The 12,553-nt window shown below is 38.1% G+C and overlaps 1 protein-coding gene across 41 annotated transcripts in view; it reads right to left on the reverse strand.

Moving 5' to 3' along the window:
- The window catches only part of dlg2 (discs, large homolog 2 (Drosophila)), a 186,852-nt gene that overhangs the window by 14,521 nt on the left and 159,778 nt on the right, over positions 1-12,553 (reverse strand). For 29 of the 41 annotated variants that reach the window (XM_055017123.1, XM_035951106.2, XM_035951104.2 and 26 more), the window contains 5 exons: positions 11,624-11,780; positions 6,531-6,633; positions 4,522-4,566; positions 1,424-1,538; positions 845-1,021 (listed from right to left, as the gene is read on the reverse strand). In XM_055017123.1, the coding sequence (XP_054873098.1) occupies positions 845-1,021; positions 1,424-1,538; positions 4,522-4,566; positions 6,531-6,633; positions 11,624-11,780 (597 nt within the window). The remainder of the gene's footprint in view (positions 1-844; positions 1,022-1,423; positions 1,539-4,521; positions 4,567-6,530; positions 6,634-11,623; positions 11,781-12,553) is intronic. The other 12 variants (XM_055017140.1, XM_055017138.1, XM_055017144.1 and 9 more) reach the window with 1 other exon arrangement.

Consider the following 12,553-nt stretch of genomic DNA (forward strand, 5'->3'; position numbering starts at 1 on the left):
TATTTAGTAAAGGTTTTCATTTGTAACCTTGTCTTTGGTTTTTTTTGGAGTCTAATTTCTTACTTTATATCCAAGTCACAGATTAGGCTTTTTATGGCCTTTAAACAGTTTTTTGTTTTAAACTCTAAATGTATAGACAACTATATTGTTTCCTGTTTTTAACCTAAAGCAGCTACTACTGGGCATAATGGATGCACTTGTTCTCCTGTTCTCATTCTTTTGTCTTTTACACTATGAAGAACACATCAATATAAACCTATTAATGCCTGTGTCTTGTCTGTTTTACTCACATTCCCTCCATCTAAATCATGGACACACCAAAAAGGAAAGTCATATTATATGATCTTGTTAAATAATTTTTTTTTTCTCATCAAAGATAAATCCAGTCAACACCCAAAGGCACCGAGTTGTTTTGCTTCTTATGCATCTTGATTTACCTTTGCTGAGCAGTCAATTTGCTTTCTAGCAAGAAACAAGTCTGACAAGTGCACTCTGCAGGGTGAAAATAAACTTTAAATATATTTCTGATGATCTATTTTGTGCTATTTTGTGTGTTTGCACCTTTTTTCATAGACAGCTTAAAATGTCAGGGTTTTCAGGTATTGTTGAAAACGTTAATTCCTAAACTAAACATGTTTTGCCTGGCTACATTTCGCTGTTAATTTGTTAGGAAATTTATCAGATCAATTTCACTTATCCAAATCGATATTTTTTTCAATGTACTGTCAACTCATTACCGACTGATTCTTTCTTTTTTAGGAATGAACAGTCAATACTTTCCTTACACATCATTTACAGGCTTTGATAATGTCTTCAAACTGAAACAGGTCTCTCCACTGCTTACCGTCTCTTGCTTGGGATGACACCGATTTCCTCACTGTCTCCATGTGGAGTAACACGGCGGGCCTGCCACCATTCATCATCTGAGGCATTGATGACATGGAGTATGTCCCCATACCTGAAGCTGAGCCCTTGACTGGGGAGGCCACTGTCCTTTGACTTCTCATAGTCAAATAGCACCCTATTGAGTGGAAGAAAACTGGATTATCATCTTTATTATTGCAAACAATTATTTCCTATTTCCTCACTGTCTGTCCTCCATTTGAGGTCTTTTCTAGTTCAGTAGAGAAATTAGAAGTGGAGCTTTACCAGGTCAGAGATTATTGACTGCTGGTCTGTGGGGGTTGCTAGAATTAGAAATGTTCTTCTGTTTCAGTCACAGATCTCAAACCTGGTTTGAACATGTGCATGTGTAAATCTTGTCATTAATTAGGCCCACATCCGTATACAAAAAGAAATATGAATGAAACTATTCTTGTAAATAACACAGCTCTGTTCAAAACTGTGGTCAAATCTGTCTGTCTGAATTGTCTGAATTTAAGTTGAACACCCAGGACTAGGGTCAAATCTAAAGGAAACCAACCTCACATAGAGCGATCTCTTCTGATTGGTTCGGAGGGATCCCGAACCAGAGCTCATGCTATGGTTCATCATCTGTTCACGCAGGTCATGGATTTTGGCCTCAAATCGCTCGTATTCTGCAAGACAAGATGAAAATGGATCAAGAGTGACAGCCAGGTCTGCATTCAGACTTCAGTACATGTAAGGAAAGAGGAGGTCAGCTTGGCGATGCCACTAAAACTGGAAGGTTCCCCTGTTAAGTGAGAAGCAGTATATTTGAATTCTACATAATTCTCACGAGGGTAAATACAAAGGAGATGATGATAAAGAAGGGAAATGAGCTTATAGGAAATATGCACTCACAATATAGTATTAACTTTCTATGTGACCTTGGTAATCCGTGTATTAATGTATATTTAATTTCTTCAACTACTACCAAAAATGTAAAAATGAGATTTACTCATTTTGAACAAAAAACCAAAACAGAAAAAAGGTCTATTTTTTCATTTTTTGTTAAGAATCAAAAATTTAAAAAAAACAAAAAACAAGAAAACAGACTTTTTTCAATTTTTCGCTGTCCATTAATGCCAAAAATTAAGCGGAGCAAAGTCAAGAAACAGAAATTGCTTTATTTAGTCTAATTTCTCAGTTTTACCTGATGAAGTAAAAAACACAAACGAAATAAGATGATGACGCTGGAAGTAATTCAGAGATCTGCCATGATACAGACAGTGTACAAACCTAGACAACACCCTTCAAAAGTTTGGGGTCATCCAGACAATTTCATGTTTTCCGTGAAAATTCACACTTTTATTCACGTGCTAACATAACTGAACATCAATTAGCCTTTCAACATCATTAGCTAACACAATGTAGCATTAGAACACAGAAGTGATGGTTGCTGGAAATGTTCCTCTGTACTCCTGTTGGCATACTCCATTAAAAATCAGCTGTTTCCAGCTAGAATAGTCTGTTCCCAAATTAACAATGCCTAGACTGTGTTTCTGATTCATTTAATGTGGTCTTCACTGAAAAAATGCTTTTCTTTCAAAAATAAGGACATTTTTAAGTGATCCCAAATTTTTGAACAATAGTCTACATCTTTTGTTAATATTAATACACTTATTATGAACCACCATTATTTCAGTCCACAAGATCAGAAGTCATGAACAAAATCAATCTGTTGAGAAGTATGCTTTTACAGATTACTATGAGGATGAAAAAAGCTGAATACTTCTGGCATGGCTGGGTAATCATTCACTTAAAGAAGACCAACAAATAAAGAGCCAAGATACACACTATCATGACAGATGCAACCTCTAATGACACAACTTGTACTTAAAGAAATCAGTACATGAAATATACTGTAACTATTGCTAAAAAACAACAGATATGATGAAATCTTATTTAATTTTTTCAGGGAATTCCAAGAAAACTCTTTTTTCAGCTGTAACTGTATGCAAGTTGCCACACATGTACCAAACTCTAACATGTTTTCTCAAATACTGATGGGCTTCTTCGCATCCTCCTAGAACTTTCTCTCCGGAAAAACAAAACAAGGCAGAGCCCTTACATGTGAGCAGAGGCTGCTCTGCAAAACAATATTTAAAATACAACATATTCTTAGAAACAGAAATTTCAACATTGTTTACTTCCTCCTTGTCTATTTTTTTTCTTCCTTTAAAATAGGTCTCACATACCTGTCCGCATGTTCAGTATGATGTTCTATCTTCCACTGATGATGTCTCTTTCTTATCTTGTCTTGATATTTTCCTTTGTTCTCCTTATTTCTGCTCTCTATTGACAGTGCAATTCTCTCTCTGCAGCACCAAGTAGAGAAAGGGAGACAGTTCTCTCTCTCTCCTGTCGCTGCTCATAAGCAGCTCAGAGGCGGAGGCAAGAGCAAACAGATACACCAGACAACAGTGCTGGTTTCAATTACCTACAATGTCTGGTTACACACAAATATATTTTTACTATTATTGACTTTTGCCGAACAGCAGGTCCCCACTGACAGCTCTAATTCATGAAAAAATGTGCAAGAAAGCAACCAATGATCTTCTAATAGTCTCAGACAGTGGACTGGTATTGTTTTGCTGGATCTCAGTGCTGAATTTGAAACAGTTGATCACAGCATCTTATCACAGAGAGAGGAAGATGTTATTGGGATTAAAGGAACTTCACTAAAGTGGTTTAAATCATATTTATCAGACAGATTCCAGTTTGTTCATGTTAATGGTGATCCTTCCACTTGCACCAAAGTAAGTTATGGAGTTCCACAGGGTTCTGTGTTAGGACGAATATTTACTTAGTACAGGCTCCTCTTAGGCTGTATTATTAAGAAGCACTGGCCCTGTAGCAACATCTGCATGTAATCAATATGTGACTGTCAAATACAGAAAAATCTGTATGATTCAAAAACATCTTCACAATATTTATAGTAATTTAACATTTAAGTATACAGATATATAAGACTGTGGATATGTATAATCTTCTTCTCCGGAGGACAGAAGATCCAGAAGAGGATAGAAGATCCTCACAGCTAGAAGATCCCTGGTTCGCATCCCAGCCTGAGCCTGGGATCTCTCTGTGTGAAATTTGCGTGTTCTACCTCTTCCTACTGATGCTAGATGTGAATGTGAGTCTGTCTCTATGTGTAACACTGTGACAGACTGACAGACTGTCCAGGTGAACCCTACCTTCACCCTAAGTCAGCTGGGATAGACTCCAGCAAACCTGCAGACAATTAATCGCCATATAGATAATGGATGGATGGATGGATGGATGGATGGATGAATTAAATTAATGATAATACCCTTCTCATAACCAGCACATCAAAAGAGCACATCAATTCAAAAACATTTTCAAAGCAAAGAAGAAACAGCACTGTTTGAAGGGTATTGAGCTGGGAGCACAGAAACAAAAGGTAAAGTCAGGATTGTTTGTGCAGTGGACGAGTGACAGTCAAAGGGTTGGGAAAGAGAGAATCAGGTGTGCCTCAGCAGGTTGAGGTTGAGAGTGTATATACTATGATTACATTCACTCAGTGGCTCGCACTTAGCTGAGCACCGATGAATGATGTTAAAGTTCAGAGTGGCCACAGGTGCCAGTGGCACAAACCTGGTGCAGGAGAGAGGGCCCACTGGGGTGAACATAGAGCAAGTTCTAATGGGTAAAAAGAGAAAGCAGTTGTTAGTCCCAAAGGGGTTTAGTCAGCTCGGGAGAGAACAGCAGTTTTGAAAAAGCATGATGCAGATGTGCATCTCACTCTAGAGGACTTCAGATTGAACTGGAAGGCAAGTCAAATAGCTTTGCTACTGATTGTGAGACATACCAAAGTCTCTGACCATGAGTCACTGCCTCCATAACCCTCAAGTAGATGTTGCTGAGGTTGTTGACCTTAATCAGAGGAGGCATGCCATCAGTCAAAGCTGTCTGATTCACTACATGTTAACTTTCACAAGTCTGGTAGACAGTGTTTGATAGATTTTAATTACACAAACATGACCTGCATGGTATATGAAAAGAAAACCAGATGATATCATTACTGCTCACATTACTATTTAAAAAAAAAAAAACTACCACATTATACAACAACTAAAACGTTCTAGAGAACACTATGTGTAACAATGGCACCTGGATCTAAAGCTAGTAAAGATGGACTGTCGGTTCTGTTACGATCAAAGTGTCAAGATGAAATCAGACAGGAGTTCAGTTAAACTACTACCTTAACACTGAACTAAAATCACATTAGCAAAAGACTCACTTAGGATTCCATTCAGTGTGAAGTCTCAGTGGGAAATCCTTCCTGGTATAATGAAGGGACAAAAGGAGCCTTGTAATTGTCACTGTGCCTCTTTTCCCATATCATCAATAAGTAAGATCTGTGTTGCTCTGAGTTGGGGCCAGTAGAGTCCTTAAAAGACTGCCTTTCATTCATGTGTTAATTTAAACTAATAAAAAGAACAAATGCTAAATTCAAAAGCATTCATAAGGAAGGATAATTTTCAAAAAAAAAAAAAAAAACAGCCGAGGGGACTGGGAGCCCTGACCGACATTGAGATATCAAGAGGAGCCCCCCATTGCCTGCAAGGGAACTGTGTGTGTTAACGCAAATTAAATGGTGGTAAAAGTCTTTAGAAAGCGTTTTAAACATTGCAACACCTCAACCTTATAAAAATATTGAAAAAGTCATTTAATCCACTTGTTTAATTAGTTTTCCTTACATATCCTTGGCTTGGTTGGCCTGGTTACTTGGTTGCATGCACTAATCAGGAACAACTACTTTATTTGCACACATATATATATACAGTGTTTAACAAATTTATTAGACCACCTGTCATAAAAACAATAAAACACAAATATTTAGCAATCTGTCAAAAATTTGTTTCACACTAAAAATTGCATTGTTATTGATTAGGCAAATAACAAACTGACAAGTAAATATTCCTTATTTATGTATATTAACCACAAACCTTAGTATTTTGTATGACCTCCTTCGGCCCTGATAACAGCTTGCCATGTTGCTGACCTTGTTTTTATGTACTAGTCCACAGTGTCTTTTGTTAATGAGTTCCAAATAGTTTCTAGCTGAAACCCAGAAACTTTTGTGCAATCTATTTTTGAATTCAATAAATCCCAGATCTGTTCAATAGGATTCAAGTCTAGACTTTGATTTGGCCAGTCCTCCAGTTCCAGTCCTCCAGATTCCTTTTTCTTAGTCCAATAGTCTGGACACAGCTTTGAAGTTTGTTTGGGTCATTGTCTTCTTGGTCTTTGAACCCACAACCAGGTTCAGGTTCAATGCAGAATAGACTCCATGATGCATCAAGGTGTTGTGGTAGACCTTTTTCTGCTTTTTTGCACATTTTTGCTGTACGTCCCCTGACAGAGTCTACCCCATGTATGAAACGACAATTCTGTGAGATGCTAGTTGAAAACAACTGTCGAACTGCAGATGTGTTTGGTACTTAAGACATCACTTGGCCTGAATATATAAGCAAATCACCGAGTGGGCAGTAAAGACCTACTAAAGTATTGTCCTGTGCATGTTTGTGTTGTTAGCAGGGCGTTTACACCACAGGGTTGCTGAGCCTGATGAATACAGTAGCTTGCTTGTTCTGACTCACCTTCTGGTCTGTACTGCGCAAAGATGGTGACCACCTGTCCTGCTCCTTTCAGTGCTGCTGCTGCTTGTTCATGCGTAGCTCCTCGTAGGTCAATGCCATTAACCTGTTAGAACAACAAGGCTATTTATGAGAATTTCTGTTTCATTGATTACAGTACAATAGCCTGCAACACAAATGAGCTATAATACAATGATGGGAATATGAGTGCATCTTGTGAGAATGATTAATTGTGGCTTTATTGAAAATATATCAATATCAGTTTTGATCTTACATGCGAACAAATACAAATGATTTGTTTCTCCGTTTGTCTCACATGTATGCAGACAAACTTTTCCAACCAGAAAAATCTACAAAATGCAATAATGTACATGTACATGTACATGACTTTGGGTCACTTAGAAATGCCCTTATTATTTAAGAAAAGCAGTTTTTTTCAATAAAGATACCATTTTATTAATCAGAAATACAGCCTACACATTGATAATGTGGTAAATGACTATTCTAGCTGGAAACGGCTGATTTTTAATGGAATATCTCCATAGGGGTACAGAGGAACATTTCCAGCAACCATCACTGCTGTAAATCTGTGGATGTTCTCAGTCATCCAGGTCATGATAAGTCTCATCACTCCTGTGTTCTAATGCTACATTGTGTTAGCTAATGGTGTTGAAAGGCTAATTGATGATTAGAAAACCCTTGTGCAATTATGTTAGCACATGAATAAAAGTGTGAGTTTTCATGGAAAACATGAAATTGTCTCGATGACTCCAAACTTTTGTTCGGCAGTATAAATACTTTATATTATTTATATATAAAAGCATATCAAATATTTCTCTCTGCATTTGTTTAAAACAGTCTAGCGAGTGTTCCACTTTCTCATGTTAACACAAGAGCTGCTGCTGAAACCAGACCTACTTCGAAATAATGAGCTTAACTCACGAACACTGATCAGACACAACATTAAACCAATGACAGGTGAAGTATGCAGCGATGATCATCTCACTACAGTACCATGCTCTGCTAGAAAACTTAGGTCCTGACATTCATTTGTAGCCCTTCAACCCACAGAACCCAAAAGAACAACTCCCTACATCCCAGTGGCAGGAACCACTGGACACACCTGGAGGTCCTATGTCCTTGGCCTCATGGGTTAGAGCCATTTTGTCGACACAGGGGGTTTGGTTGTGACTATTTAGTGTCAAATTCTCAAAGAGCAGAACACACAGTTTCATCTCTGACAAGTCTGCATTCATGACTGGTTTGATGTTTTTCAGTGTCAGGCCAACAGCAACTGAACAAAAGTGCAAGTGATGGATTTGAGACGTAGAAATGAGGGAGTGTGGATGCTCACCAAGTGAGGACAGACAGGAAGTTATTGTTAGACTTCAAAACCAGGTCACTGCTGGAGTGTTAACTGCCTGCTTTCATCAAGGCAGACCAAGGCACTGACTGGTAACAAATTAACAGCCAGAAAGTGCCATGTTGATTTCACAGTCTACAGGTTACACAATAGCATAACACTACAATTAAACACAGAGGTTGAAACTGCTGAACAGCATGGAATTACCATATGAGGCAAACTATTACAATTAGTTATAATGAAGCAGAACAATCACTTTTCAGCTCTGCTCATTACCTCAGCAAGTCATGGATTTTTGTTATTTTTAAGGTGTATTTTTCCCAACTAAGATTGTATTCAGTATTAAATGCTGGCTAAATCAATTGATCAGAATCGTTATTTGCTTGTTCAACTAGAAACCACGGCATTAGTTTCTCATGTTTTCTAAAGAAAAAAACATTTTTAAAGCTGGAGACGTTTTGAGAAGCTTAATTATACAGTGGAATAGTAACTTCTACTGCTGAGTAAACCAGACACAAAAACATCAGATTTGAAGTCCGGTCTGCTGTGTACTTAAGTAGTTTAATGAGTTTCAAAAACACACCACGTTTTGTTGAGGTAAATACTACTGCACCATTCCACAGTTTACATTACATTCCAATCTGAAGAGTGACACTGTGGGATGTAGTGTGTTGTGTGGTGTGGAATTGGCTCGGAAAATGTGCGGCCACAAGTTTATAGCCGTCAGTTTAATTTATTTCTCAACGTTGTTTGGTTAGCTAGTATTAGAGAGACACTTGTGGTTTCACATAAGTGCTCTCCTGATGACTCTTTGGTAGTCTGCAAATGTTTGGCAACATTTTTTTAACTCTTTGTGCAGGCAATTTCACATCAGAACTTTACTATAGCTGTTCATCTTTTTGTATAAGCTGTTCTTAAGTTTTTTTGTTTAATTTGTCTGCTGTAACTTGCTCATTCGTCCTTACAGTGGTCATCAGTCTGAAAATTGAATGAAGAGTTAAGACTTTATTTCAAGGCAACGGCCAAATTAATTATGGGTAGGAGAATTTCTGTTATGGTGCTGCACAGTGGCTTGGTGGTTAGCACTGTCGCTGCGCAGCTAGAAGATCCCAGTTCCATCCCCACCTTCCATGTTCCATGTTCTCCCTGTGCATGTGTGGGTTTTCACCAGGTTCTCCGGTTTCCTCCCACAGTCCAAAAACATGTTCAGGTTAATTGGTAACTCTGAATTATCCGTATGTGTGAATCTGAGTGTGATTGTTTTTGTCTATGTGTAGCCCTGTGATAGATTGGTGACCTGATGTTTGCCTTAAGTCAGCTGGGACAGACTCCAGCCCCCCTGCATGCATGGATGGATGGATGGAGTTTCTATTATCATCAGTAGTTCGACCCTGGAAGGGCTTCTTAATCTGTGGCACTAAAAGTTAGTCATGCTGTAAGTTGTGTGTTTGATTTACTGATGGAAACATAACAAATAGTGTTTTCACATTTATGGACTTTGGAGACAATAAAAAATAAAAAATCTTATTCTTTAACCAAAAAACAGCGTGTAGCTTCTGTACAGAATGTAGCACAAAGCAAAACGTGACATCCTGTAACAGCAGACTAAAGCATTGTGTGCCAACTAGGTCACTCCTAAGTTAGACATCGCAGTAGCTTAAGAAATTACATTTAGCTCCTACAACATTTGATTTCTATTAAAACATCAGATAATAAAACCATTTTACAAAATTACAATCAATAAGCTGGCCTGTTGTGTCCAATCAAATGTTTGTGATGTTTAATTCTCAGAGGTATAGACAAAAGCAGCAAATCCCCAAAAAATCTAGACACTAGGAATTTAGTTTGGTGTTCTTGATTTAATTATCTAAATCTTCAGGTGATTATCAAAATTAGTGCTGACTTGCACCAATCAACCAGCTGATGAACAAACCAATCCATTTGGTTCTATTAGAGTCATAAGTGTTTCAGAGAGAGGCTCTATGGCAGATACTCAAGTCACAGGTGATTGTTGGCACACTACTGCTCAAAAGTCTGGAGTCACCCAGGCAATTTTATATTTTCCATGAAAACTCACACTTTTATTCATGTACTAACATAACTGCACAAGGATTTTCTAATCATCAATTAGCCTTTCAACACCATTAGCTAACACAATGTAGCATTAGAACACAGGAGTGATGGTTGCTGGAAATGTTCCTCTGTACCTCTATGGAGATATTCCATTAAAAATCAGCCGAATAGTCCACATTAATAATGTCTAGGCTGTATTTCTGATTCATTTAATGTTATTTTCATTGAAAAAAAATGCTTTTCTTTCAAAAATAAGGACATTTCTAAGTGACTCAAACTTTTGAATGTTAGTGTATGTGTAGTGTAAGCTACCATTTGTGAGGCCATCTGTAATTTATACAATCACAGTAAATTTTTTAATGGGCCACAAATTGCAGAAACAAAGATGCAAAAGAAAATGGACTAATTAAGTCCTATAGTGTAGTGGCACAGATATTCACATGACTATAATAAAATAAAAGCATCATTTCCTACTACAGAGCACTTCTCTATGATAATATTGTAGAAATACAGCAGGAAAAACAAACCAGGTTGTGAGTGTTTGGCCCTGAAAATGAATCTAGGCCAGCAGAACTTCTATTAATAAACTGGGAACACACAGGTTTAACAAGAGTGGATCATTTTAAAAGAAGATCTGTACATGTGGAGAGAGGAATTTGGTGAAACCCAGCTGCCAGTGTTCGCTGGATTCTTTTGGGTCACTCTTGATCTTGATGTAAAGATTTAGAAGGCAACAAACAGAAATAACATTGAGGGTTTGAGGTATTAAAATCTTTCTCAATGTATGAGAAACGATAATCATATGTCAAAAAAGGAGGCATGTTGCAGGATCTGACTCACTTTTGTAGTGTAATATTGTTTGGGCGCAATATACTAAAAGTAAAAGATGATATAATTACGGCAAATGCTGTAAAACTGAAGAATAGAGTTCAGACGTGTGTATGAACTACATAATAAAGGAGGTTCTAGTAATTACTGATGTTTTGATGATATTTTGATGATATGTTTATGGTGGACACACATCCATCTATTTTTAGTGTAAAGACAGATGACATGCTTTGTAGAAAATTATAATGGCATACTTAAAAGAGGTATATCAGAAACATAATACAAAAAGGTATAATATGCATGAAGTCTGTCTCAAAATAGGGGTAATATGTGCAGGGGGGCTGAGGCAAAGTCTGAACATATCCAGGCATGTTCTTTGTAAAACATGACCTAATGAGAACGTAATGTCCTCTATAGGGTGTGATCTAATGGTGAAATATGATAACCTGATGTCAAGATCTGACCAATAGATTTAGAAAAGTATAACAGTGTCAAAACTGTCACTCCAATAATATGCTCTATAGGCGTGGAGAAAATGACCAACTCTCACAGCATAAAAGACGATGCACAGCTCAGTATCTCTGATTATTCTTCTGGTGTTATCACTGTGAAGAACTGCTCCTGGATTTTCTGTCGACAAGAAATCCTGCTGCCTCTGAATGCCGATTTCTCCTGGTGATTTCGAAGATGTTTAAAGAAGCTTTTTAAACATTTGAACAGGGTCAAGTCTTAGACTCTGACCCATGATTTGGGACTTAGTTTACACTTCACTTTTAATTGTTTCCCAACATGGCTATGTGAAAATTGGAGAGCGGTTGCTCTTCACACTCACCGATAAGATCTGGTCACCACGTCTCAGCTCTCCGCTCAGGTCAGCGGGGCCTCCAGCCAGGATGAAGGAGACAAAAATGCCCTCACCATCTTCTCCCCCCACGATGTTGAAGCCCAGGCCTGTGGAACCCTTGTGGAGCACGACCTTCCTGGGTTCCCTGTACAGACAGTTTAGATAGTACATCAGCTCAGGGGAGTCAGTGGGTCTCAGCATCTTCAGCTAAAGTGGACTAGAGGACAGAGAAGTGGACAACAATCGCACAGCACGACGAAAGCCTCAGTGAAGCTTTGCTCGGGCAGCAGAGAAAAAAAGACTGTTGGAGCTCCACAGGGGATGGTGCTCTACTTAAGATCACTTGTCCTCGATTCAGTTCTGACGGAAAAGGAACCTCGTCACACGTACGTATGCATGCGCACGTGCATGCACGCACGCACACACACACGCACGCACACACACACACACACACACACACACACACACAGACAGAGAGAGGTTTGCGGTATGCTTTCTCCCTTTTGCTTTCATATGTGCACACTAGGATACATGCGTGGGATATTTACAAATATACACTACTGTTCAAAAGTTTGGGGTCACTTAGAAATGTCCTTATTTTTGAAAGAAATCATTTTTTTCAATGAAGATACCAATAAATGAATCAGAAATACAGTCTAGACATAGTTAATGTGGTAAATGACTATTCTAGCTGGAAATGGCTGATTTTTAATGGAATATCTCCATAGGGGTACAGAGGAACATTTCCAGCAACCATCACTCCTGTGTTCTAATGCTACATTGTGTTAGCTAATGGTGTTGAAAGGCTAATTGATGATTAGAAAACCCTTGTGCAATTATGTTAGCACATGAATAAAAGTGTGAGTTTTCATGGAAAACATGAAATTGTCTGGGTGACTCCAAACTTTTGAACAGTAG

Source organism: Amphiprion ocellaris, chromosome 14 (assembly GCF_022539595.1).
Source record: "Amphiprion ocellaris isolate individual 3 ecotype Okinawa chromosome 14, ASM2253959v1, whole genome shotgun sequence".
NCBI lineage: Eukaryota > Metazoa > Chordata > Actinopteri > Pomacentridae > Amphiprion > Amphiprion ocellaris.